We start from the raw sequence: 27814 nt of genomic DNA on the forward strand, positions 1-27814 counted from the left end.
GACTGAAGGCCACTGGGAAAGAACCTGAGTTGGTTTTGCAGTGGGAATATGACCAAAAGTAGATAGTGGGTTCAAAAAAATTACTTTGCCTGGACTGGCACTGGTATGAGAATAGAAAACAAAAGATAAAATACTTTCTTAATATATGTGGCCTGGTGGATAGAGGTAGAAAATGGAGACCTCAGAATTCCTGGGTTAGGTGACCTGTTTGTCTTCTAAAAGGTGGACTTGGGTGGCCATTTCCCCAAGCTGTAAAAAGGTGGTATTGCTTCTCCTTGGTGAAATGAAAGAGCTACCTGTGCAAATCCTCCTAAAAGACTCTGTGAGCACTTTGTTGGGGAGAATTATTTTTCTCCCTCCCACTGTAGGAGCTGTTTGACAGCTGCATCTGTGGTCCTGTGGGAAACAACCTGTGTGTTGACATAGCAGCAGCACTTCTGCTGGGGCTGTGCCCAGCCACAGCTTCCTAATTAAGGTTACTTATCTAGCAGGATACAGCCCTCTGACCTGCTGCTGTTCCTTTCTCACCAGTTATTCCTAGACATGGCTTACAGAGTCTTGGGAAAGTTGCTGCTGCCCGGCGCATGCCACCTCCTGCAAATTTGCCTAGCTTGAAGTCTGAGAACAAAGGAAACGACCCCAACATCATTATAGTACCCAAGGACGGTACAGGATGGGCAAACAAGCAGGACCAGCCAGACCAAAAGAGGTGGGTAGAGTGAATCTTCAGTGAGTTTCAGCAGGCAGCAGTGGTTGTGCACTGCTGTGCCTGGTGTCAGACCTTACAGGGATCAGTTCTCTGTTGTCTGTGCCAATGCAGAGCCAGTGTTTTGGCTTGATCTTTTAGCAAGTGCCATATTATTACCAGGAGTTGTTTTCCTGCCTTCCTCCCCTTTGGTCTCACCTCTGCTGTCTCTGCTCAGTTCCAGTGCGACGGCTGCACAGCTGCAGGAGTCGCTGCCGCAGCAGGGTTTGCAGAAATCTGTCTCCAATTTACAGAAGCCGACACAGTCAATCAGTCAGGAGGTAGGTGCCAGCAGTCTCTGACTGCCCCCCTGCTTCCCCTGTCCCCAGGCAGCTTGAGGACTTTAATTGCCTGTGTTGCCTTGCGCTTAAGAAAAAGCTCCTGTATAATCAGTTATTGTTGAAGTGACTCTCTTGCGTCCAAGCTGCTGTGCACCAGGAGTGTTGTGCTGCTGTTACAGAAGTAAAATACACAGAATTATATTTCTCAAATGTGTGCAGTAAGTCTAGTTGCAGTCTAGGAAAAAATGGCTGGAATGTGGGATGGCTGGTTAGCACTTGTAAACTCCTACTTCAGTTGTAATTCAAATGTTGTTTTGTGACAACGGATCCGGCTCTTGTTCCCAGCCTGATGAGACTTGATGGGAAGAGATCTGGTCATGTGGGAGAAGTAGCCAGTGTTAGGACCTGAAAAAGCTGCTGGCAACTAAGAAGGTGTCCCAGAGAGTGCAAGGACCTGACCCCATATGTGTTTTAGATTTCACACTTATGGTTTAAAAAAAAATTCTCAGCCCTTGAGCTTCAGGGAAATCAGGACAGAAGTATGTTTTGAAGAGGAGAAGAGTGGCTAGTGCATGAGAAAGTAGGGTAGCCTTCAAGCTGAGATGTAGCATGGAACAAATCTGGAAGATCAAGGAGACCATTTGGGAAAATGCAGCAGAACAAAAGGAAAGCTTGATGAGAGTACAAGTTGAGGAAATAGGTGGTGAAAATGGGCAGAGCAGAGGATTTTTACTGTAGCATTGTAGTACACTGGAGTGGGGAACAGCTGACTGTAGTCGCAGCTTGAAGCTGTGGAGACCTTTGGTATCTGGGTGATCTGGAGGCCTGAACCATAGCAGGTGCCAGCCAGGAAATGAGAAACAGTCATGTATCTTAACTGATCCATGCTGGGGTTTCTTTTTGCTTTGTTTTGTTTTCAGAGTACAAATTCAGTGCCAGGTGGACCAAAGTCATGGGCACAGCTGAATGGAAAGCCAGCAGGACAAGAAGGTGGTGAGTATGATAAACAGAGCTGGTATGTGCCTGCTTTTCCCAGACAGGCATGAAATGGGGAGTGCTCCATTTCTTTCTGCCCTCCCTGTCAGCCTGGTGCAGAATGGGAGTGAGGCCTTCTGAGTCCTGTTCCCAGTCTGTGTGCTGTGTTGGCTGGAATGATGCAGCTGAATCAGTTCAGGGCTGCCAGTGCAAGACGTGGCTTGAATAGAATGTGTCTCATGGCCATATCAAACCAGAGCAAGTCATGCCCTTGGGATGCAGCAGGGGGTTCTTGGAGGGGAAGGTTCTGAAGGAGAAAGGAAACATTTGTCCCCATCATGAGCATCTTCAGTCAGCCCAGAGCAGTGTGTAACAAAGGTGCAGTGAACACTGTGAAATAGGGGAGAGATTGCTTTAGAAGGGAAGAAAGGTACCTTGGAAGGGGGAAATGCGTCTCCATCGGCAGTATCAAGGGGATCTTCACCTAACTGGGTAGTCAGAAGTGAGGCTGGAATGTTCTTGTACAGTGTCTGATCCAAGGGAATTGCAGTGTCACTGGGTGGAAGTGGCTGTGGAGCTGCTGCAGGGTGCACTCGCCTACACATTGGCTGAGGCCTTGCTATTAAGTCTTCCTCAGTAACTGTGCTGCTAATGGCTTCTGCTTGACTGAGAATCCTGAAGCAGTGTTAACGTGAATTGGGAGTTTAGTTGTGTTCAGATGCATCTGTTTCCACACAGGAGGTGGTTTCCAGCTGCACTGAGTAGTGCCATTAAAACCAAACTGAGAATAACAGCTCAGTTCCAGTGTGAACAGACCTGGAACCATTCATTTGTCAAGTGAAATTGCAGAGTTATTTGAAAGAACTTAGACAGCTGCTGATTGCAGAAACAGAGGGGACAAATTTACCCTAAATTAAACGAGGCCCTTAATGAGAGGGTGTTTCTCAAAGGCTAAATGTTAAAGCAGAAACTTGTACTTGCCTGAGGCTGGTGGCCAGTGCAAAGACTGTCTTGTTTGGTTAATTGGTATTTTTTGACTCTTGCTGTATAGGCCTCCTGTACAGTCATTCTGAAATCTGATCATCTAACAATATTCTTATAGCATTTTTTGAAAACTCATTCTAGGTCACACTTAACAATATAGAGTTCTCAACCCAAGAAAACAGTTGCCTATGTGGCTAAGAGCAGCTTAATTAGAAGGTAACTGAATCACAGAACCATCAGAAATCTGTCTGAAAGGATTTCTTAGACCATCCCACGCTTGCACCTCCTCTCTAATGCTTTTCCTTCTTAGCTAATTCAGGTATTACAAAGAGGAGAATCTCTTGCTTTTTGCTCTTTTAAAGTCTCAGAGCTGTAAAATCTCTTCTGGATGGTGTATCCTGAAGAAATGTGGCCTAATAAATTAATTATGGACTTCACATGACTGTGTTTTTGTATAAAGGACATCTGGAGAAATAAAAGGGGCACCAGATATTTTTTCAGTGTGATGCTGCTTAGGGTTAGAGTACAAATTGTTAATGGCTGCACATAAATAGTCCTTACATGGTGCAGCCTTTCCCGGGGGTAGGTATCTCCCCTGAAAGACACTTGCCTCTGCCATTCTAGTTCAGTAAAAATCAGAACTCTTCAGCAAGTGTTAGCTACTTTGCAATAAATTAGGCAGTGTCCTTAAGTATTTTCATCTGTCTAAAATTAAAAGTGTTTTGTGCAGCTGTTGCAAAGTCTTTCGTGGAAATTTCACATGGGAGGTCTTGTGCAGTGTGCAAGTTCCAGAAAGTAAAAATTACTTAAGCTAGTCTGTCTTGATTCTTCAGGGAAAGGAAGAAGAAAGACATCTGAGATGAGACTGTTGTCAAGTCTTCAGTACTCATGGCTAATACTTCCAATATCATTCTGAAATGCCGTTTTTAAGAGAGCTTTAGCCAAGTAGCACTAAGAAACAGTTCTCAAAAAAAGCAATTCTTTTAATGTGTAATAGTACAATAATGCTTGTAATTTCCTTTTATTCATTGTTATCGTGCCAACAGATTTAGGAGAATTGCTGTGTTTCGTGTTCCAGTCACTGGCAGATCTTTAGAATTGACAGAACTGTTGTTCTGGAGTGACTGATGACTCAGCAAGACAATTTGCCAGTGACTAGAAATGAGCTTGGCCTGATCTGGGCAGTGATCTGCATCTTGAAAATGCTGCAGCAGGGAGGAGAGCATAGAACATCTGTCCTTACCTGTGGTGTTTCACTGATACATCGACAAAAATCTCAACAATCGACTTTCCTGGCAGAGTGAGGTCTGAGCAAAAAAGAGTCTGAATAGAGATGTCAAATACTTGATAGCAGGATATCATTTATGAGTGATCTTGCAGAATTTATATCTCTGCCTCTGTCTGAATTCTGTACTTCTCAAAAATAATTGGAAGATAAGGAAGTTCACTGACTTTGTTGAATGTGAGAATTTAAATGAAATCCTGAGTGTGGGAGTGCTGGGTGAGGACATGTGTTGTCATGTTGGTGACAGTGTCTGAGAGTGTTGGGGATGTGAAGTGAGGTGCTGGTATGATGGTAATTTGGGTTTAAATCTGCCAGAGGCCCAGATTCCCAGGAAACACACTTCCAGACTGATCTCATAAGGGAGTTGCAGCACTGGACAGAAGCACTCAGAGAAGTCTGAGTCCCACATTATTTGTCTGACAGGTTCAAGGGCCTCAAGCCGACTGTTATCCTTCTCTCCCGAGGAATTTCCGACGCTGAAAGCAGCTGGCGAGCAGGACAAGGTTGGCAAAGAAAAGGGCGCCTTAGATCCGTCGTATGGGCCAGGACCAAGCCTCCGCCCCCAGAGTGAGTGAAGGATTGTCTGTCTGCCTTACCCCAGCTCCATAACCCCATTGACCCTATTTTGGACAGGGGTGCCAGTTCACAGTAGTACCAAGAACTCCATTCTTACATTTCCTTTTATCTTTTTATGAGCTTACACATGTCAGACTGCTTAGCAGATGATCACAGATGGGCATGTAGTGCTGATGTTCTGTGGTCCAGACAGCCAAGTATGGACTGTCATCTACTATACTGTTTAATAAAAATTGCTGATGTTGCAAAGCAGTCCCCTTCCCAGACTGGGGGAGCCACAGTGAAATCAGTGTGTGGTGTACTGTGGCTTCTCGTTCTGTGTTTTTGCATCTAATTGGCCTCAATTCTGCAGGGTGAGGACTGTGGAGATGGATGGGGAACACTCTGGTAGGAGTTCAGGTTTATTGGCAAACAAGGACACCACTGGTGCAGCAATTACCTAGTAACAGCTGATGCTGCTCCTCTCTTAAGCAAATAAACACAGTTGGAAATTCTTCTTGGTCCTTGATATTTTTCTACAACCTTGGGGTAATTAGGGCTTGACCAGAGTACTTGAGGTTTCGAGTCTTTCTGGCAGAGTGGTTGCCTGCATTTACAAATATTAACATAATTATCATCTCCCTTCCAGATGTCACCAGTTGGAGGGAGGGCGGTGGGAGGAACGTCACCTCTGCCACATCTCTGACCGCCTCCCCTGCTGAGCTGGGCAGCAAGACCTCCAGCACTGGAGACGGGGCCCCCTCCTCAGGGAGCACCAACGATCCCAAGGAGCCGTCTCTGCGCCCAGCTCAGCCCGTCCGCAAAGGGGCTTCGCAGTTCATGGGAAATGTCTACCAGCCACCCACCTACCACGACATGCTACCTGCTTTTGTGAGTCACCCTTTCTCCACACCTTTGTGATGCCCTTCATTCTTAAGATAAGGGAGGAGTTGAAGTCAGCTGAGATGTGTTTTCTGGATTCTCAGTTGGCTGCTAGGGTTTGCTTAGGGATCCTTCTCTTGACATATTTTGAGTTTGTGTAGCACAGCTTTGCTCAGCCTAAAGAGAAGTTGTCCCTTTCCCTCTGGTGCTGGAGAGGGAACCATTAGAATGTGGCCTGTTGGGCAGCCAGATGTGAAATGTTTGTTTCCCCTTTGTGAGGGTGCAGCTATCATGCACACATTGTAGTCTAATCTGGGTAAACCTTCCTGTGGCAAGGAGAAAAACCAGGCTGTTCTGCATTGCCTCATTCCAGATGTGTCCACAACAGCCATCTGAGACCCCTGCATCGCTGGACCGAGGGTCTTTCCCCACTCCTCAGCTTCGGCTTGAGCCCCGGGTACCTTTCAGACAATTCCAGATGAATGACCAGGATGGGTAAGGCTGCCATCACTTTCCCACTTGAGAGGCAGGTTCAGAGTGTGACATGAACCTTAAACTAGGCAAGAATTTGGGCCAAGAATGCAGTTGCATATGTGAAGCTGCAGGCACCAAAGGGGAACCCTGTTTTTTACCCAAAGCAGGAATGCTTTTCTTCAGCTACCGCAGCAGCTAAAATGTTGCAAGACTGTGAGCATTATGTGTCTGGAGAGCAGACAGACATGAGAACTGGGGTGTGATCCTGGACTGGAGGGGTTTGTAGCTCTGATCTGTAAGTTCTAGGAAGTGGGTACCAGGTAGACAAGGGAAAGAAACTGCTGGAAAGGGAAAGAAACTTGGATGCATTGTATATAAATGCAAAGTAGAAAAGGACTAGTTCAGTGTTAGAGACTCAGCTCTGTGTCCTTTGATTTTCTTTTTGCCGTTTCTGACCATTTCTGTGTTTTCAGAAAAGAGAACAGGCTCAGCCTGTCTCGCCCAACACGCCCAGTTCGGCAGCAGATGGAGCGAGTGCCTCGGCCCACCATCATCAATGCAGAGAACCTGAAGGGGCTGGATGAGCTGGACAATGATGCAGATGATGGATGGGCAGGTACAGTGCCTTTGTGCTCTAGCTTTGGGTAGCTGTGAAATTGGTGTAAATGATGACACAATGGATCCTTCTGATCCTTCCATCACATTGTGCTCAAGGAACTGGATCTGAAGACTCCTAAAATCTGAAAACACACCAAGCACAGCAGGAGGGATATAGCACTGTGGGTGCTGGGAAGGAGAGTTAGTCCTGCCTATTCAGTCATGGCATTCGGTATCCAATTGCACACAGTCTGGCTTGGCTACTGTCTCCTCATTTGCAGCCCCCACTCCCAGGCTGTTTGCTGCTCCTCCTCTGGGACCAGCCCAGCTGTTCAGTAGTGTGTTTCCACACTGCTCACATCATTTCTTGCCTGGTCTAGTTGAAGTAGTCCCTGCTCTTTGAGGGAGGTTGGTAGATGGCATTAAAGGTCCCTTCCAACCCAAGCTATTCTGATTTCCAGGACCAGTGCTGGACATTTGGCTTAGTGAGTAGTTAATGCCCAGCTTGTGTGTCCTGTAATTTAATGCTCAAAGGGGGCATAAGCTTTATCAAGACAAGGGATCTGTTTCATAAATCTGTTCTCCCTTGCTGCCTTCGTAGGCATTCATGATGAAGTGGATTACTCCGAGAAACTAAAGTTTAGTGAAGATGAAGAAGAGGAAGAAACTCTAAAAGATGGACGACAGAAGTGGTAAGAAGTCACTCTGTTTGCACCTACAGTTTACCTTCAGTAAAAGTGAGCAATACCAGGATCTTTAAAAACTTGTTCTAAATGTGAAGTCTTGATCCCTCTGATTTGTTACTGTGACTATATTAATTTTACTGGGCAGTGTTGGAGTGGTCTTCAAGGATATGTGGAGGTCTAACAGCTGACTGCCAGTTTTCCAGTCAACTTTTCTCACCTTTATCCTGCTGCACAGTAGTGGAGTTGATCATTATGCACCTTAAGAGAAGCACATCACTTGTTATGGTAGTTTTTTGTGATCTTTCCTTTTTACTACAGTCAGTTGCCTTTGCCACTTGATTAGGCTCCAAGTGCTTTTTGAAGCAAGTAGCAAATGCAATAATAAAGCTGTTTATGTGACAGGAACAGCTGGGATCCCAGAAGGCAGCGACAGTTGTCCCTGAGCTCTGCAGACAGTGCAGATGCCAAGCACACCTTGGAGGAAGGAAAGAATTGGAATGATTCAGTTGGCTTGTCCCGGCCAGTCCGGAAAGCGCAGGATTCACAGCAGCCTCCGAGGAAGCTGAATGGCTGGAGCTCTGCCTCAGAATACCAGGTAGGTTGAACTCGTGAGGGTGAGCTGGAAGCCCATCACTGTCCTTAAGAGGCCACTTTGACATTTTATTGGAAATGGGATGCTGATTAATTTCTCTATTCTTAGTTTATATCCACCTGGAGAGATATCTATCTGCATAGAACTTCCGCTAGGGAAAAGAAATTGAAGCTGGTCCAGAACAGTGGGGTTGTCAGTGAGAAAATGTAGTTACTGAACTATATAGCAATAACTCTTCCTAGTAACAGGGGGATTTGTGCTTGAGGATAGAGGGGAGGGAGTCAGAAGGGAATATTGTCACCATGGGATGCAGATCTCAAGATAGAGGCACTGGTTGGGTCACGCTTATGGGGAAATGTTTTTTCTCTGGCAGAAGCCTGCGCTGGGAAGTGTTCTCAGACAGCAGTCCATCGAGGATAAAGAAGAAAAGGTGCCTGTGAGACAGAAGTTTGTGCACTCTGAGATCTCTGAGGCCGTTGAGAGAGCCAGGAGGCGACGGGAGGAGGAGGAGCGGCGAGCCAGGGAGGAGCGCCTGGCAGCCTGTGCTGCGAAGCTCAAGCAACTTGATCAGAAATGCAAACTGGCTCAGAAGAGTGGGGAGACACAGAAACACACAGAGAATGAAGATGTGCGACCTCCCAGCACGGAGAAAAACACTGCACAAGAGAATGGCCATGCTTTCCGTAAAGGTACCGAAACACTGCCTGCCTTACCCTGTAAAAATTGCTTTTTTTGCTATTGTGCTGATCTCTTAGCTGGAGTGGGGGAGTTCCTAGGAGGGAGTGTTCAAAGGGTCCTTCAGCTGCCCTTGAGAGATCAGCTGCTGCTTGTATTCTGCAGAGTATTTTGCATTGTTGACAAAGGTTGATTAAATAAAAAAAGCTATTAAACAAATGCAAACTTCTCCAGTTGCCTTTATCTGTGCTCAGTGAGCTGTGCTAGCAGAGGACTTGTTGGAATGGGCCTCGTGGGCTTCTCATGATTGGATGATAATATTAAGTGCTCGTGGCCATATTTCAGAAAACCAGTAAGTGCTGCCAGGTTTAAGGACTAATGGGGAAAAGGACTTTCTCCCCAGTGCTTAAGCAGAAGGCTGATAGCAAAGGAGGATCTCAGAATTTATCATTAAAATAAAATGGCCAAAACCCTCTATAGGGCTGTCAAGGTAAAGGATGTGCTATATATGATTGTAGTAAGATTCAGCCATGTATTACAGTCAGACATGCCCACAGCTGTGTATGTTGTGTGGTGGTGGTGCACTCCCAGTTCTGTCATGAGCAGGGTCTTGAGGGCTTGTTTTTTTCTCTGCAGCAACCCCTGAGTTTCACACACAGGATGCCTCTGTTGGCTATCTGGAAGAGGAGAGTCCTGCTCCAGCAGCAACAGCTCAGAGCAGCAGTGAGGAGGAGCTCAGAGAAGCTCCCTCACCAGCACAAGAATTCAACAAATACCAGAAGTCTCTTCCCCCACGATTCCAGAGGCAGCAGCAACAGCAGCAGGTAAATAGCTCCCAACCCATTTTCTGGACCCTTAATAAACCATTGTGTTTGCTCAGTTCTCAACACCATCGGTCTTTATGCTGGGAGGAGATAAATGGAGTTTTATCCTGGCCTTTTTCAGTACTTCTAATCATGGAAATATCCTGTCTGATTGGGTAGAAAGGCTCTCTCTGGGCTGCATGAGTTTTTCTTGTGCCCTGTGATGCTAGAGCTGTTGTGGGTAGAGCTCTGCCAGGTTTGTCACTTGCCTGGGAAAAAAATACAGTGCTGTCAGAAATGTTGGCTTGTCTTGCATGGTTGTCTGGGCATCTTCTGACATTTGGAACTCTTAGGACTGTGTGGTTTGTAGCAGAGCTCTGGTTTGCAAATGTTGATGAGCAGGAGAAGCTGCGGATGTTCCCACATCCAAAGCCATGAGCGCATCAGTGGCTGTCTTGGTGCTTGTGTAGGCCTGGCCCAGGGGAGGTTCTGTTCCTTGGGCTAGCCTTGAACCTGATGAACATCTTTTTTCCTCTCTGGCACGAGATGAGCTGCTGTTATTTAGCACTGCTGCAGTGCCTGAATACATAGGACAAGGAAAGGGGAAACCCTTGGGGTTCAGCTGCTTCCATTTCTCTCAGCGCTTGCTGTGTCCTTACCATTGTACGTATGGGCAGCTATTTGCTTGCCAGGGGCAAACTGTGCTTAGTTTGGCAAGTTCCTGGACTGCTTCTGGACTTGGAGGGAGTTCTGGAGTGACACACTTCTCATTCCACCTCCTGCCTTTACAGAGGGCCAGTCCTTTGCTCTGCTCTCCTCCAATACCTACTTGGGTTTTTTCTTTGAGGCTCTTTCAGATCACTGTTTTCTTTGTGCCATAAAAATGTTTGGTCTTAAATGTTTCATTTTTGTTGCATTGAAAACTCTTCTGGGGCACTGAGACATCAGCTGAGCTGCTTTGTGCAGCTTGGCTCTTGCCTGACCTTTCAGTGCTGTATGTGCCATACGTCCTGTGCAGCTGTGCTGCCAGATGCAGTGAGCCCCTGTAGGGCAGCAGAGCCAAACCAGGGGGCAGAGTATTCGGGCTTCAGATAATGCAAAGTTAATTGCCATTCTTCATAAAATAACCACTTGAAATGGGATATCATCAATGCTGCTGCAGATCTTAGTGAAGAGCTCACAATTGGCTTTTGCTCAGTAATTGCTCTTTTATGGACGCTCCCCGTGCTCATCGCTCGGCAGTTGACATTTTCATGATTCAGATGTACAGCAGCAAATGCTGCCTAATGTTGCTCTTGAAAAGAGATGCTCTTAAACTAAAAAGAATTGGATGTCTTTGCTGTCATGCTAATAATACCACAGGTCATCACTACTGGAAGAGCATGAAGTTTTATTTTATTTTCTCATCCTCTGTGATGTTAGTATGTATGAGGCAGTATGTGTTTTGGCTGGCTTGTATTGCTGCTTTGGTAGCTCCATGGAAAGAGCAGAATGGAAAAGTATAGGTATTGTAAAGGAAATATTTTCTACAAGGTACCAGAGGACTAGGTAATGTAGATATAATCTGCATTTATCAGAGCCTTCCTTGCTGTAATGAAGTGTCAGATTCAGATTTAAAGGTGTCTCTTTTGCTCTGCAGTTGGGGATTGGCTTTTTTAATAAACAGTACAATATCTGACACTGTTCTAAGCTTAGCAAAAGAATATGGTTGCACTTTTGACAAGTAAGTAGATGCATTTGATGTTAATTAGAGCTGTGTAGTGTTTGAAAGCTTTCTTCAGTACACAAACCTCCTTTCAGATATATATTATTTTTGGACCTTCAGCAAAAGTTAAATGTCAAATCAAATTAACATCATGACAGTCCTCAGCTAAGGGAAGGTGGACTGGTTGTGTGGGAGATGGGGAAACAACCAGCGAGTGCCAACCTGTCTCTGAAGGATGCCCAGGAAACTAAAATATTAATAGCTCTCTTAATGTGATTTAAGTTCTTTTTATCTAATCTATTAAGCTGACAGGGGTGGAACTAATATATCTACACACTAAATGAATTAGAGATGTATTTCCTGAAAAATGCAACATCTTCTAAAGTATTTGTTTCCTGTTATGAAGTGGTGTTTGACAGGAAGCTCTCCTGTATTCATAGGAGTGTTGAGAAGATGCAAACTGTGGTCTGAAAGCTGATCCCTTGTGTTTGGCCATATAGCCTGGCCCACAGTGGTGTGGTAGTCTGGCTGCTCTGGTATTTAGAGAATAACAACTGCCACATACCTGGCTGGTGGTGAATTACCCCTGTCTGCCCACCCTCCCATCTGATTAGGGATTAAACCTTTGATGGATGGCATGTGTTTTCCTTTAACTGACCAGTACATCAGTGTGATTCCTGGCTCCACAACCATGTCCAATGGCCCATCCTGTTGCCTGCAGGAGCAGCTGTACAAGATGCAGCACTGGCAGCAGCAGGTCTATCCTCCCCCGTCCCACTCCCATCCCCAGCGGACGTTCTACCCGCCGCACCCTCAGATGCTGGGCTTCGATCCCCGCTGGATGATGATGCCGTCCTACATGGACCCTCGCATGGCCCAGAGTCGCACCCCCGTGGATTTCTACCCTTCAGCCCTTCACCCTTCAGGTGAGATGTTGTCGGTGTTTGTCTCGGCTGTTGAGTTGGTTCATATCTGGAAATTCGCTGTGTTTCCTAACCTCTGTCCAGATTTTGCATTCTGGTTGGCATCCCTTCTCTGGGGGTGAGAAAGCTGGTTTCAGTGGGAAGTGGTGGGAGACTGGGAGGGAGGATATGTAGACATGTCTGTCCATTCTCTGCACTGCAGTGGGAGACCTTCCCTGCCTGCTTTGTGACCTTAGTGGATGTGACTGATCTTGCCCCTTGGAGGAAAGGGTAGCAGATCCACTGATCATGCCTGTTGGAGGAGAAGCATGAGTTCTGGAGTTACTGTAATCATGTGAAAATTTAATAGACCCTTTTAGGAAATGTGAGGGAGAAACCCTGTAGTTCCTGAGCTGTGTGTGCTTTGCACCTTTCTATCTTGTCCTAATCTTCAGAGGTGTGAATGTAAACATCAGGATATATAAATCATTCCTTGCAGTTGGTGGATTGCTTGATCCCAAGCCAGTGATGCTGTGTTAGTGTCTGTGTGGGCTGGGCTCTGAGAGCTGTGTCATCTTCTGTATCACTCCAGGTGTATTTCCCAGCTGTGCATTTTCCAAGTACAGGCTCCAGGGAGGTTTCCATGGCTGCAGCTGCCTGATGCTTGAGAAGGAAGGGGAGTCAAGCTAGGGGATTGTTAAATTCTTCTTGTCTGTGAGATCCTAGTGCTAATGGCATGAACTCTGTTGTAAGCAGGAATTATGAAGCCCGTGATTCAGCAGGACTCCATCAGTGGGAGCCGCTGTCGGTCTGAAGATCAGAACTGTCAGGCAGGGCAGGCAGAGAGGAAAACTGCTCCCTTGGATCCTGTGCCAGTGTGGGGCCAGGACAGCTACACATCCCTGCAGAGCAAAGGATACTCCCTGTCGCATCAGAAACATGCTGACAGCATGAGCATGGAAGGGCTGCATGCCAGGTGAGTGCAGAGTTCCCCTGTTCTCATGCATGCTGGGATGGGAGGTGCTGCTATAAGCATCTGCTGAAAAGCAGGTGTAGAGCTGGCCTGAAAGATGTCTGTAAACAGGCCCAGGTACTGATCTGGGAGCATTTTTACACTCCTGAGTGGTTTAGCTGGTTTACACAGAGCTATTGAGTTATTCAGAAGTTTTCTATCTGACCAGCTTGGAGCCTGTTTGGAGGGAGAGGGCAGGCTTGTCACCTACATGGGAAGGTATAAAAAGCCATGAGTCAATAATTCTGATTATTGCTTATCCTACTTTCTTTAGACATTCTAAAAGTAATTCTTTGTTTTCAGATCTCCACATCATTGGGGGTTAAATCTCCCTTCATTTCTTAAGTTTGCTGCCCATCATAGGAGCTGTTTTCTTTATTATGCATTGGTTCAACAAACCTAGCACTACAGCCTGGGGCCACAGCAGGTCTGGCCAGCATTTTTGTATTTATTGGGTAATTGCCTCATGATTTAGCACAAGCCTCAGTTTATTTCTTTTTCACCTCTTGTATCCAGCCTGGGCCCTTGGAGATGTGCTCTGCATTACCTGACTTACCTTTGTTTGTTGTTTGTTTTCTTCTCAGGAATGAAAGTTACTCTGCTTCTGGAAGGCAGGAGAGTCTGAGCTCTCAGCGAGATCTCTTTGAGGAGAGAGGGGAGGAATATTTGAATGCTTTTGACAAGAAGGCCCAAGCAGACTTTGACAGCTGCCTGTCTTCTCAGAGGATAGGCCAGGATCTCTTGTTCCAGCACCAGGAGAGTTTGCAGGAAGCCTGTCCTGCTGGCAGCCGCCATGCGAACCTGAGGTGTTCACCCCTGGAGCCTGATTTTATCCAAGCAGAGAAGAAGCCTGAATATAATGGTTGGGATATCAGCCACCATCAGAAACCCGCGGAGACAGCAGGAGAAGTTGCTGAAGAAGGACCCCGGGAGGAGCAGTCTTTCAGTGCTGACCCCTGGAAGAAAGAAGGAGCCAATACCAAGCAGGCCACTGAAGAGACAGCAGAGTGGGCTCCTGAGAGCCGCAACACCAGTGGGCAGCCCCAGGAGCAAATGGGGAGAACACGGCGGTCGGGCCCCATTAAAAAACCAGTCCTGAAAGCCCTCAAGGTAGAAGAAAAGGAGAAGGAGATGGAGAAGGTTAAACTGGAGGGAGAGGACAGCTCACGCCCGCTGAAGGAGAAGGCAGCTGTTCAGAAGGTAGAAAATGAGTCAGATGACTCTGCTGCCTTGCTGAATTCAACGCGTTACCTGCTGGATGACAAAGGTTCTTCCCAAACGAGCCTTGCACGAGAGGCTGAGAAATCTCAAGAGGAAGAAGAGGACGAGGAGGAAGAAGAGAAGCCAGAAAGAACCTGGGAGAACAAGCTATCCAGAGAAAGCAGCGATCTCCCTCCCACAAAAAGAAACAACTGGATCTTCATTGATGAGGAGCAAGCCTTTGGTGGGAGAGGTCAAGGGCGTGGGCGAGGCAGAGGCTTCAGAGAGTTCACTTTCAGAGGCCGAGGCACGGTTGTGAGCAGCAGGGGGGTCTACAACAACACGCAGAGGAGCAGCCGGGGCCGAGGGCTCCGGGAGTTCAACCAGCCAGAGGACTTCCCCAGAGGCAAACCAAGGCGCCGGATTGCCAGCGAGACACACAGCGAAGGGTCAGAGTACGAGGAGCTCCCCAAGCGTCGCCGGCAGAGGGGCTCTGAGAACAGCAATGAAGGCTCTGTGCTGGACAGGGATGACAGTGATTTGAAAAAGGGAGACTTCAAAGAGTCTTGGAGGTCCAACAAAATCTATTCAGATGATCACAATAGCCTGGATCCTAAGATGAGGGCTCCAAGAGCCTTTGGGAGATCACTGCCACCAAGACTGAGCAACTCTGGCTATGGGCGAAGGGGGTTCATGGGTAAGGAGCCTACCCAGTGGCAAAGCAGGAGTGGGGGAGGAGGGTGGCAAGAGTACAGCCACACGTCTCCATCAGACACTTTTGGGAGCAGGCAGCAGTCTGACAGGGACTACCTTCAGGATTCTTACAAACACACAGATTCTTTCTCCAGCCGGGTTTTTGATGAGAGTCATCTGGATGACAAAAGGCACTTTTTCCAGGAGGATTACTCAGCAGATCAGGAGAACATAGAGAACAGGCCCTTCAGGAGGCGGCGTCCTCCCCGCCAGGACAAGCCCCCACGGTTCAGGCGCCTCAGGCAGGAGAGAGAATCAGTCGGGCAGTGGAACCCCGAGGAGGGAGGCCCTAATCTGCTGCCCAGCCAGTGGCCAGGCAGACCCAAACTGGGCACTGCAGAGAAGAGCAGCATCTCGGGCAGACGCTCTCCTGAGCTGTCCTACCAGAACTCTTCGGACCACGCCAATGAGGAGTGGGAGACAGCGTCTGAGAGCAGTGACTTCAGCGAGCGGCGGGAGAGAAGAGATGGAGCTCCAGAGAGCGAGGGCCAGCTGGAGGGTGGCCTCAGCACTGGGAGCCTGGGAGAGAAGAGGGAACTGGCAAAGAGGAGCTTCTCGAGCCAGAGGCCGCTGGTGGACAGGCAGAGCCGCAAAGCTGAGCCGGCAGGGTTTGCAGAGCAGTCTGTCAGGAGCGGTGTGGGAGCAGCTTCCAGATATGAGAGCCAGCAGAATGGCACCCTGATGAAGAGCAAAAGGTGAAGTTGTTTTCTGATCTGTGGTATATGCTTATGTTGAAGGAGTGGATCTAGTAATCTTCTTGTCACTTCTGTTCGCATTCTACTGACAAAACTAAATGCTTTCCCCTCTTTCTGTGTAGGTCTCCAGAAGAAGGAGGAGGCCTTGGCAACACCAATGGTGGGAGCAGCCACTCCATTTATAGCTTGGACAGGGCCTCCCATGTGAACTCAGAGAGTGCTGAGGGGCCGGGTAAAAAGCCAGAGAAGGAGCACAAATCCACTGCACAAAGAGCAAGTGAGAAGGGAGAGGCCTTGTCACAGTTCGAACTGAGTTATGGAAGTGAGTATCTTAATTCATTTGTTTCTTTGAAGAGGATAACATATTATGGCTGACTGATTAAAGCCAGACTGATTCAATCCAGTGTAATTTTTGTATCAGGTTAGGGACTTTCTTTACATTTATCTACAGAAACGAGAAAATTCTTGTGTATCTAAATAGATTGTTAAAATTTAAACACAAACTTTTCAGCCTATTAAGACAGTGTCTCTGATGTTTCTTCTATATAAAGTTTGTGTTTAGGGAGAATATTTCTTTATTTCTCTCTATGATGCTAATGTATTTTAGGCTTGAAATTTATGTTGTGTGAAGGAAGTTGAGAGAGGATCCAGAGTGGGGAATTTGAGGCTGAGCTAATGGCAGGGAGGCAAGGAATTAGTATCCCTGAAAAGAGAATTACCTGAGTTACCATATAGCTCCTCCAGCTGAAGTGTGCTCATCCTGAAACAGAGGAGACAGCAAAGTCCTGCAAGATAAAGTGGCTGGTAGATGTCAGCAGATTACATTATTTTAATTTTCTAAAAGTAGCTGCTGTGTTGCTAGGTGAACTTATTGTGGCATGGATCCTCTTTGGAGTGCACTGTTTAAATTATTTCAATTATAAAGCTTTATATGCACACACATGTGCACTGTATTCTCTCTGTGTGCTTTGTTCAGGTACCATCATTGATAATCGGGTGTCGAACACAGCAGAAGAGAATGAAGTTGGTTCCATGGCAGGGGAAGGCTTCATTGAGGTTCTTACTAAAAAGCAGCGTCGTTTGCTGGAAGAGGAGCGAAGGAAAAAGGAACAGGCTGCTCAGGTGAGGAATGGGAGGCAGAAAAGTTGGACCTGTTGCATAGTTTGGATTGCAGTCAGAGAAACGGGGCCCCAGAAAGTGTTTGTATGAACAGAAAAACATACAGTTGACAGTGACAAAGTAGTACAGATCCTGTATTGGGCCCCAGAAACATATTTGGGGCCTCTGGTCTGAAAAGGAGAGTTTGGTTTCTGACTGTTCTTGGCTTGCAGCAGAATTGTTAATTGGGAATTAAGTTTCTAGAGTGGTCTTCATCCAAAGCAGCTTAGCTCTCTAAGCCAGCTGCTGGCTGTAGTTAGTGGGATATTGGGCAACAGGAGCAGTGGATGACTTTGCACTCTGACTGTGTTGTCGCCAGAAGAAAACCTCACAGTGCAAAAGGCAGCTCTTTCCAGCCCTGTTAGACTGGGGGAACCTCCCAGTCTGACACCTGTGCCTTTCCTGTCACAGGCACCAGCCAAGGCCCGCGTCCTTCAGTCGCGCATTCCACCGCGGTTTGCCAAGAAGCAGAACGGCCTGTGCTTGGAGCAGGGTGATGTAGCGGTGTCTGGAAACAGCCTGGGCACAGAGATCTGGGAGAGCAACAGCCCAGGTAGGCTTGGGTCTGTTCGTTCCAAAGGGTTTCACAGAGCTGAAGTCCTCTGGGGTGTGCAGCAAGGATGGGGTCCATGGTTCAGAGGAGACAACCCTCTCCTGTGTGATGCTGGGAGTGGTGGGGGGAGGTGGGCTGGCTGACATGTGGAGTAGCCTTTGTTCTAAGCTCTACTGTTCAGCCATCCTGCTCCTGTTGCTGGCCATGTCAGTCTCCTGATCTGCTTCTTGGGTCTTTGTTTCACATCAAGATCCTACTATACAGCATTTTATAGCTGCCTGGGCTGGACCTACTTGAGACTTTTTTCTTATTTTGCTTTCCTACATTTTCTCATCTCTAGTCCTGAGCAGCTGGTGCCTCCCTTGTTTCTCTCTGACCTGTCTTTCTCCTGTTATGTTCCCTAAAAATCTCCTCCCTGTTCTCTACTGTCAGTCCTCATACCCTGGATTCTTTGCTGCATCATGTCTCAGGTGTCTGGGCAATGCTTAAGGTTCTGAGATGGTGAAAATACCCTTTCTTATGTCTAGAAATAGAAGGTTGATGGTGTAATGTGTGTGGAGTGTGCTCGTAGCTGTGTTTCAAACAGCTGGACCTTTCCCTCTGTTCTCTTCCAGCACTTTCCGTTCAGTCTCCTGGCAGTGATTCCTGGAGCAAGCCTGTAAATACCTTTAATGGTACCGAGTCCAGCACTGAGGTAAGTGGCTCCTAAGGTGCCCTTCAAGGTATTGTGTGTATTAAGTAGTAATTCAGGTGGCTTTTATGCTTCTCATTGCTCCATCTGTGCTTAGCAACTCTCAGCTCTGCTTGTGCCATTTTAAACTGTCTCTTTGCAGTTTTAATTTGAGCTTGACACTGTTCAGATCTTGACCTAAAGAGCCAAGCACTGCTTGGTGTTGTGTGTGGGTATAAATCTGGAGTATCTGTGTGATAGAGCTATTCCAGGGTTATGCTCATCACTGGGTGCACACTGTGGTCGAGGAGGGTGGAATCCCTTAGGTCCTGTTTGTGCCTTGTGCCTGTGAGCAGCATGTAGCTGTAGCCTTAATGCAGGGAGGGCAGAGTTCCTGAACACTTCACCTCTGGAGACCAAGAGTTCAAGATTTGGTTTGTGTCACATGTGAAGTGAGTCTGGCAGTCTCAGCCTAGTTGTTCTGTGGGACACATCTCCTTATGCTGAAGCCATGGTCTGGTTGGTGCATCAGTTCACCTGTCTCAGGGCTGTGTGGAGCTGAGTGAGCGGCCAAGGGGTGCTGCAGGTCAGGCCCAACTCCTTTGCAGTTAACCAGGATGGTGATTTGAAAAAGGGACGTGGTCTTGCTGTTTTCTGGGATGTTTTTTCCTCGGTGGTGCTGGGTCTGAGTCCGGGGCTTTAACACATTTCGTGCTTTGCATAGCAGGGATTTAAAGGCAGCCAGGGGGATAGTGGCATTGACTTGAGCGCGGAGTCTCGGGAATCCTCCGCGACCTCCTCTCAGCGCAGTTCTCCATATGGCACCCTCAAACCAGAGGAGATGAATGGGGCTGGCCTGGTGGACCCAAAGCCTGACTGCCAGAAGGAGCAAGTGCAGAAGCAAACTGATAAAAAGGTAATCTGGATTCGCAGCCAAGCCAGAGCGCAGAGTGAGAGACGTTGTGAAGTGGTTGTGTTGTTCTTGATAGCATTTTTAAGGCTTGAGGTTGGGTTATTCGGTCTTTGTGTCTCAGCCTCTCTGCTTTCCTGTTAAGGATTCAGATCAAGGCTCAGGACAGAACAAGGAACACAAGCCCGGACCAATCGGCAACGAACGCTCCCTGAAAAACAGAAAGGGTTCGGAGGGAACGGAACGGCTGGAAGGGAATATTCCCCCTGTTAATGGGGTGGAAATTCACGTGGATTCTGTACTTCCTGTGCCACCCATTGAATTTGGAGTAAATCCTAAAGTGAGGATTGAATTTAATTTTATCTTCTTGGTGATTTGATCTTGTTGAGGCATGAAAAGTGGTTTGAGGCAGAAGGATTATTTAGAGGAAGCTTCCAGCTGTAGGTTTGCCTTAGATTTCATTATTGACACAGACTAGGCACTCAGGATGTCCTGGCAAACATTTAGTATCCACTTGGAAATAGTGTCCCAAGGAACAGCTGGGGTGGTAAGAGAGGTGAGGGACAAAATCACGGCCAAGCTTTTGTGTGCCTCTGGGGGTTGCCTGCTGCTGAGTGCTGAGAATTGTTTTCTGTTTCCAGCAAGGCTTACTGGAGATCAGTCTTTAGTTTGTAGTGTCATAATTCAGGCTAGAATCATTAACCATGAAAAGCAAAGGGTTGGCCCATGGACCTGGATTTGAATTTTATGTGTTTTGACTTTTCAGGACTCTGACTTCAGCTTGCCACCTGGTTCTGCCTCTGGCACTGCAGCTAACCCTGTCACCAAATTGCAGGATGCCTTGGCCAGTAATGTAAGTATTTTTTTTTTTCTTTTGACATTGATTCATTGGAGGTACTCCTTAGATGCTTCCAAAGAGAGCAAGCATGTCTGCATCTGACTTCGTATTTCATGCTTAGGCAGCACATGTCACTGAAATCCAAAATGGAAATCTCAAGATACCTTGGTAAATTAATGTCACAAACGCAGAAGTGATGTAGACAGCAGCTTCATCATCATTGTGACCTGTGTAAAGCCATCTCTGAGATGAGCAGTCTCTTCCCCTGAGCCACACAAGTGTTGGACATGGCCATGATGAAGTTGGTGGCATGTTTAGACCCAGACTGCCCAGCTTCCTCAGAAGTTTTCACATGCCATAGCAAGGCATAGAACTGTAACATGGTGGTCAGACCTTTTTTAGTTTTCCAGCTTATTCCAGCCATGTGGGTATTTCATTATTCTATGTGAAAGAGTGAGCACACTAAAAGCCCAGCTGGTAGCTCAGCTGTAGACAGCAATGTGAGACATGCACAAAGCTGCTTTTGAACTAAATGTCTTCAGGTTTGTAGGCTGTCTGGTTTTGATTTTGGAGATTTGTCTTATAGGGTGTTTCTTTTCAGAAACAGGTTTTGTCTGAAATTTAGGTAGTTTCTAAATATGGGACAGGAAGGAGAACTCTTCTGCAAATGGAAGCTACTGGATCAAACTGATGTTGAAGTGGAAGCTGGTATAGTTCAGCATAGAGGGGTGTCTTTGCACATAACCAAAGCTTCTTCTATTGCAAGAGCAGAATGAACCCCAGTTGAACGTGGTACTTTGCTCCTGCAGTACCCTTGGGGACTGAATTCTTTGATGTGCACTTACTGGATCTGCCCAGCTGAATCTCTGTCACCTTAGTGGCTCATACCTTTCTCCTAAAAGCTCACAAATATTCACCTTTATGACTCTCCCCTCAGGCAGGGTTAACACAGTCCATTCCCATCCTGCGAAGGGATCATCACCTCCAGCGCTGCATTGGCCTGAACCCCATGTCCTTCCCCACTGCAGACCTTACTCTTAAGGTAAGGAAGCTGCAGGTGTGTGGATGCCATGTCTCTGTGGGCAGAGTACTGAGGGTGGGGAGATCTTTCCCAGAGTATTTTTTGTTAGGTATTGCTAAACTTTAATTAGCTTTTGTAAAAGTTGTGCATATGTGCTATTCAACATGAGTGTAGGGGTGTGTGTTTTAAGTCCTGAATGCAGGAAGTCCTTGCCAGTTGTAAAACCAAGTGCAACAGAGCTTTTCTGTTTCACACTGGGTAACGTGGCTGCTCAGGGATCCTGGGGAGCCTGGTGGTGTAAAGAGAGGGAAAAAACAAACAAAACCCACCGAAGTGTACAAACAAGAACAACAAGAGAACCGAATAAACCAAACCAAAAACCACCTCCATCCCAAACCCAAGAAGTTCAGCAAATACCAAGGGATTTGAGTGTTCGTGAAGGATTTTTGTCCATTAGAAATTGTTGTAGAACCCCCTGACCTCAGATGGGTAAGCTTTCCACTATGCCTAGAATGCAAGGAGTTTGAGCTCATAGGACACAGATGAGCAACTGTAGGCTTTGGTAATGTCCTCCCCATTTGAACTGTCTGTAGTTATTGTTCTTTGTTTCCATAGATGGAGTCTGCTCGTAAAGCTTGGGAAAACTCTCCGAGTTTACCAGAACAGAACTCCCCAGGAGGTGCAGGCTCAGGCATCCAGCCTCCTTCCAGTGTTGGAGCTTCCAACGGTGTCAGCTACAGCTCTTTTGGTGGAGTTTCTATGCCTCCTATGCCTGTTGCCTCTGTAGCACCTTCTGCATCTATTCCAGGTACCTGCAAACTGCAGCAGCATTTGCTGTGTCTGATCTGAGAGTCATGCTCTGGTTCTGGTAGATGAGAGCATGGTGAGAAGAGCTTCTGTGTAGAGTAACTGGCTGATATTTGACAGATCCTTAACAACTCAGACAAGACAGAAAGAGGGACTGTATCCACACTTTGAAGAATGTGACTGGTGAAAGTTTAATACTAAGACAGTGCTCCCTGTGTAGTGGCGAGTCTCTCTCTGATGTCTCAATAGATCTTGTTTACCCTTTACTGTGTGCCCAGTAGAATAGAAGGGAGGAGACCTCTGGCTGAGAGGCTTCAACAGTCCCAATATCATTATCAGCCATTCCTCTGCTTGTTTTGCCTGTGAAGTCACAGGTTCTGAGCACCCTTTGCTTTTAGCAAAACGACAACTGGCTTTTATAGCTCACAGAAGTCTGGGAGGGGGAAGGTGTTGCTGTATTTTAGTTAAAGGAAAAGCTTAACTCAGTTATGTTAGTGTGTGTAATTAGGGAGAGTATCTGGAAAGAGGAAATGTACCAGGATTCTCTCCATAGGATGACTCCTGGGTCCCAAAGGAGTTCTCATGTATGCACTGTCTTTCTCATGTCTCAGTTCAGGAACAGAGTGACATGTGTAGTGACTGTTATTAGCTTCCCTTTGATAAACAGATTGTTCCAAGTCAGGTGATTTCCTTCCTAACCACCCTAATCTTCCTGCTTAAATTCTGTGGTTCATATCTGCACAAAAGCACAGGAGTGGCACAGCAGTTACTAGTTGGTCCCACTCTAGGGGTGAATATGGCTTTTAGATCTCATGTGTCAAGGTCTTAAATGCTGTATTGGCTCTTTCTGTCTGTGTTAGCTGTAAAGATGAGATGATTGCAGAGCAGGTTTCTGGCATTTAGATCAGCGTACAGGTTACCAGCTTCTGAGCTGCTAGTGTCTGACTCTTTTGTGGAGGTGGGAAACCTGGGTTTACATTGAGCCTCTGACAGGAAGGTATGATTAATTCTTAGCAATCCTACTACTGCTGATGTTGGTATGTGGATTTAGGAGCTTTACTGACTCTTCTGAATGGGTACTATGTTTTTGTTAAATTGCTGAAAGGTAGGAAATAGTATTGACCTGCAGATCTCTGCAGTCTACTGTGCCTGTATCTTCCCTGTACCTTGAATTTACAGCCTGCCTTTTCTGATGTCCAGGTAACCATATTCCACCCCTGTATCTGGATGGCCATGTGTTTGCAAGTCAGCCCCGCCTGGTCCCTCAGACAATACCTCAGCAGCAAAGCTACCAACAGGTAAGGGAGCAGTACAGCTTCCAAGTATTTCAAGGATTCTTCATGGTGGCATTTAAGAAACAATGAGTAATTTTTCACTTTCATAGCCCAGTCTCCCTTTAGGTTCCTTGAATGCTTCTTCCCAGTGGGTGTCAGGGGTTAGTGGAACTGAAGGGAGGGAATTTAGGAGCTCTTCCTCTTCTGTACCAGTGCCCTTGGACTGGTTTTAACTGAAGCAGATGCTGAGGCCTGAGTGAGATGGAAGTGACTTTCAGTGAATTCCCCAGCCAGTCAATAATAATGAGTAACTTCACTAGTAAATAAGATGTTGATAGGGCTGGAGAGAGCTCTTTCAAGGTGGAGTACAGGCAGGTGAGAGCTGGGATTGTCACTGCCTGCTTTTATGTGAAGAGCATGTTGGTTCCCTCATGTTCATCAAATGCCTCTTGTAGGCATCAACCTCTGGGTGCCTGGGCAGTGTCTTCCCTGGCAGTGCTGCTGATCTGGGGAACGATGCAGGGCTGGCCAAAGGTCCAGTGTAGGTAATTGTCACTGCAGATTGACTCATGCTGGAAACTGATGGGTTTTTAACAGCCCTGGAGAGTTTCTGACTCCTCTTGTACCTCTCAGTCATACTCACTTTCTTCTGCAGGCTGCTGCTGCTCAACAGATTCCCATTTCCCTCCACACATCCTTACAGGCCCAAGCTCAGCTTGGACTGAGGGGTGGTCTGCCGGTTTCCCAGTCCCAGGAGATGTACAGCTCCATACAGCCCTTCAGGTAAATGCTTCCTGTTTTCCTTTCCTTGTGGCTTGCTTTCTTAATGTTCTTCATGTCTGTGTACAGTGGTCAGATACCCCACACTCATCTTCACTTTCCTCTTTGTTCAAATGCTGTTTCCTTCCCCTTATAACAGTGCCAGTGTAGGGAGCATGAGACTGAAAAATCTGAGTTAGTGCTTCAAAAGCCTAAACACTGAGGTGTAAAAAAACCCTTCTTATTTGCTAGAGCTGTTGGAATCTTTAACTCCTGTTTTTTTCCTGCTTTGCAAAATTCCTGCAGACTTTAGGTAACCTGAACCTTCCCTTCACTGCTAATCCACAAGTTGTTGTGTGGGAAATTGAAACATAAATATTAGATACTACACAATGTTGTTCAGTTTGGCAACACAGGGACGTGGTTGTAAAAGCTTAAGAGTGGAAGTAAAAAAATCCTGGTAACTAAAATGGAAAGTGGCATCACAGCTTATTTCTAAGCTGTCAGTTTAGTTGCCTGAGAACTGATGGCAGGCCAAATACAGTTTGGCAGGGTGTGTTTGTACAGTCTCCAAAGGTTTTGTGCATCATGACTGAAGCATGTTTTTTTCCTGCAGGTCTCAGGTGTACATGCACCCCAGTCTGTCCCAGCCCAGCACCATGGTCCTGACAGGAGGCACAGCTCTGAAACCTCCATATTCCGCCTTCCCAGGCATGCAGCCCTTGGAGGTGGTGAAAACCCAGTCTGGGTCCCCCTATCAGCCCATGAACGGAAGCCAGGCACTGGTTTATGAGGGGCAAATAAACCAGGCTGGTATGGGAGCCTCCCAGATGATGGACTCTCAGCTCACACAGGTTAGGAGCAGGACTGGCGAGCCACTCCTTTGGTCCAGGCTTATTCACAGCCACTTGTTTCTGAGGATGGGTTGTAACATGTCTGTCTGAACTAAACTCTTTGTAAAGAGGCGGAAGATTTCCCCGAGACACTGTTCTGTGAACCATGGTTTCACATATGCAGCACCTTATTTAATGAGATGGTTGCTCATACCTTGTCTGTCCCTGCTGAGACGTCATTTTGTCACTTGGAAGTCAGACCTTCCAGTGCTGCATGCATAGGAGGCCATGAATGCAATGGTTGTCCTAAAAGCACCTCTTCTGAGAGCCAAATCCCAATCGTCTCTCCCATCACCTCAGCTTCCAGGGCAACTAGGAACTTGTATTAAAGGCTCATCCATCCGTCTTCTCAGTTCATTTGTCGTCCAAGTCTTATTTACAACTTCAGCTGATCTGTTTGGCAGAATCCTAACAGGAATTTCAATGTGTGAAAATGTTTTAATAAAGCATGGTTCACATAAAAACATTGAATTCTACTGTGACCATAGCTGTGTTTGTGGGCATGTGCTCTGATTCTCTGGAGAAATTTGATAATTTTATTAAACTCATCTTACGTTTATCTTGTGCAACTTGTTAAGGTTTATTTTTTGTTTCAGAGGGATTTTTATGTTGTGACTGACGTAAAGAGTTAATCCTGAAAGTAACCTTAGGTGAGGAAAATACAGAGAACACTGGCAAACTAAATATTTGAAGAAATGCTTTATCCATCATAAGCGAGTAACTTGTTTTCTGTTGCCAGCCTTAGATCGGTTTATTTATTTATTCTAAAATGTTGATAGAACCTCCCAAATCCAGCAATTGTGAGAAAATCTGGGGGAACAGGAGGTGCCTCAGCCCCAAGCTACAGTATTTTTTTGTAATTGCTCTTAGTTATGTCCATCATTGGTTTGAAGCTCACTGTGAAACATGGAGCCTAAGTCCCCATCCCTTTCTCTGGAGGTCCAATCCTCAGAATGTTTTGGTGCAAGAGTGTAGGAGATTTTCAAACGTGAAAACAAAGCACTTGACACTGCACTGACACTGACGTTGTATGAAAGGAAAAAAAGACCCATGAAGTGATCATGAGGAAGACTGGAAAACTGGGCTCTAGGAATGGAGGACAGCCCCCATCTAAGGGCAGTTAGGTTAACTTGATGGCATGTTAAAAACGCAGCTGATAAGGGTGTTGGCAGCCCTGCCAGAACATCCATTTCCATGTGAAAGTCCCTCTGTTACAGTCATTTGCCTTTATTCTGTGCCAGACTGCGCTGTTTGGGAGCTTCCCTTTGGCAAGGCTGTGCTTTCAGGGTATTGGGAGGCAGCATGTCAAACACAAGACTGTTACTGCCGTTAAGGTAACTACATGTCCTTGTCACACAGCTGACAATGCCTGTGCCTGGCTCCCAGCTGCCTCTGCCCCGCTACGGCTCTGGCCAGCAGCCCCTGCTTCTGCCACAGTCCATCCAGCTTCCTCAGGGGCAAAACCTGCCTGTAGGAGCTCCCCGAAGAATCCTCCCTCCTGGATCCCAGCCTTCTGTTCTTGCTGCCAGCAGGGAGGTAAGGATTAACTCCTGGTGCTGCTCATGGCATTCAGTAACCCCTCCTGCGTTGAAGTTTTACTCCTTGCTTTTTAAAGGGGAGAGTGGCTTGTTTGGGATCCTTAAATATCCAAGCCAAGGATTGCTGTTAAAATGAAGGAACCCTTTTCCCCTCATCTCCAAAGTGCGAGCCAGCAGTTTTCAGGTTTTGCTGCTGGTCGTCATTCTGTTTCCAGGGAGCCACATCCTGCCTTGATCCAGTTTGGAGTCTCCAGTTTTATTACATGTTTACACAGGTTTCCCCAGAGTGCTTGAGGGGTGGTGAGCTCCAGACACAGTTGGAATACTGCCCAGATATTTCACTCTGTTGTGAAGCTTGTCCATTGGAGTAGGTATATTAATGTCATGTCTGGTTTGATGGATTCATATCATAAGTTTGTCTTATTATAGGGGAGAGAGAGCACAGCAGTTAACTGCCAGGTTCTGTATTTGCTTGTGCTGCTGGCTTGGTGCTTTAATACCAACAGATTATTTCACTTACAAGCCTCACTTTCTTCACCTGAAAAATATTTCTTCTTTTAAATGGGCATGATGGGGAGAAGGGCAAACATTTGGCTTAAGTGTTTATATGAAGTAATGAGTGATTTGTGAATGCAAAGATGATACTCTCTCTCACTCATTTTCCTCTGTAGTCCTCCCAGATGGAAATGAAAGGGTTTCATTTCTCCGATGGTAAACAGAGCATGTCCTCCGGAGGGTCAGTACCATCCCCACACACGTACAGGTGAGACCTTCACACAACTTGGGCTCCTTAAGATGGGAGAGAAACACCCATCATCCCTGCACGAGATCCACCTGGGTTTTCATGTCCAGAACGTGCTCACTGCAGTCCAAGTACTTGTGTCTAAATGCATGGTCATTCTTTCATGCTGGGCGTGGGCCAGTGTGTGCATCTGTCCTGGTACTTTGTGGGAGGTGCATGAAGTTACTTGTTCACTGAATCTCAGAGACAGGTTGGAATTGGTGTGTGCTTTTGTTCCTTGTGAAGGTGGGAAATCTGATGATCGTTGAATAAATATTTATGGTCTTGAAGATGGGAGTGCTCATTCTAGACATATCAGGTCATTAAGGCTTTTGGGAAACTTATTTTTTTCTCCTAACCGACCCGTGTGTTGTCATTTGCATTGTGGAGCTCACTGATCTGCACAGCACAGACTTGTGCCTTGTCTGTTGCTGCTTTGCTGTCTTTTTTTCTTTCACACATGAATAAGGCTCTCATTCCATTGTAGAATTTACTCCATGAATGTTGTCGACTCTTCGATTTCCAGGCCTAGCTCTGCCAGCCCCAGCGGGAAGCCGTCGGGACCAGCAGTGAGCATGGGCTCTGTGCAAGGACACTACGTACAGCAGGTAGTGTACCTGAGGTCTTTGTACAGCCCAAAAATACCTGCTCTTCTACACTGTTGTTCTTGGCCTTGGGCTGCAGAGGCAGAAAGGCCTGTGTACTGAAGCTCCATGTGAGAGTTAGTGTTTTCCCCTGGGTATGTGGGTGTTTTACCAAGTCCAGGAGTAATTCTGTATGATTTGAAAGTCAGGAGAAATTAGTTCTACTA

General features: G+C 46.7%; 1 protein-coding gene and 1 non-coding gene across 20 annotated transcripts in view; both read left to right on the forward strand.

Annotated features, from left to right (window-relative positions):
- PRRC2B (proline rich coiled-coil 2B) overlaps positions 1-27814 on the forward strand; it is a 46527-nt gene that overhangs the window by 13839 nt on the left and 4874 nt on the right. For 5 of the 19 annotated variants that reach the window (XM_085594155.1, XM_085594157.1, XM_085594156.1 and 2 more), the window contains exons 3-31: positions 532-709; positions 924-1026; positions 1947-2019; positions 4694-4837; positions 5475-5716; positions 6081-6202; positions 6655-6797; positions 7380-7470; positions 7867-8059; positions 8430-8745; positions 9368-9555; positions 11901-12165; positions 12898-13117; positions 13738-15801; positions 15924-16123; positions 16778-16923; positions 17371-17512; positions 18127-18206; positions 18907-19098; positions 19238-19432; positions 19859-19945; positions 20868-20972; positions 21567-21759; positions 22959-23056; positions 23688-23815; positions 24408-24645; positions 26044-26220; positions 26894-26985; positions 27491-27611. In XM_085594155.1, the coding sequence (XP_085450281.1) occupies positions 532-709; positions 924-1026; positions 1947-2019; positions 4694-4837; positions 5475-5716; positions 6081-6202; positions 6655-6797; positions 7380-7470; positions 7867-8059; positions 8430-8745; positions 9368-9555; positions 11901-12165; positions 12898-13117; positions 13738-15801; positions 15924-16123; positions 16778-16923; positions 17371-17512; positions 18127-18206; positions 18907-19098; positions 19238-19432; positions 19859-19945; positions 20868-20972; positions 21567-21759; positions 22959-23056; positions 23688-23815; positions 24408-24645; positions 26044-26220; positions 26894-26985; positions 27491-27611 (6536 nt within the window). Of the gene's footprint in view, positions 1-531; positions 710-923; positions 1027-1946; positions 2020-4693; positions 4838-5474; positions 5717-6080; positions 6203-6654; positions 6798-7379; positions 7471-7866; positions 8060-8429; positions 8746-9367; positions 9556-11900; positions 12166-12897; positions 13118-13737; positions 15802-15923; positions 16124-16777; positions 16924-17370; positions 17513-18126; positions 18207-18906; positions 19099-19237; positions 19433-19858; positions 19946-20867; positions 20973-21566; positions 21760-22958; positions 23057-23687; positions 23816-24407; positions 25254-26043; positions 26221-26497; positions 26590-26893; positions 26986-27490; positions 27612-27814 lie in introns of those variants that run through there. The other 14 variants (XM_031506326.3, XM_031506327.3, XM_031506325.3 and 11 more) reach the window with 10 other exon arrangements.
- Positions 21988-22070, forward strand: LOC116184250 (small nucleolar RNA SNORD62). The gene has a single exon (XR_004149008.1). It is a non-coding gene; the product is annotated as a small nucleolar RNA SNORD62 (small nucleolar RNA).

Source organism: Lonchura striata, chromosome 17 (genome assembly GCF_050655825.1).
Source record: "Lonchura striata isolate lonStrDom1 chromosome 17, ASM5065582v1, whole genome shotgun sequence".
In the NCBI taxonomy this organism is placed as follows: domain Eukaryota; kingdom Metazoa; phylum Chordata; class Aves; order Passeriformes; family Estrildidae; genus Lonchura; species Lonchura striata.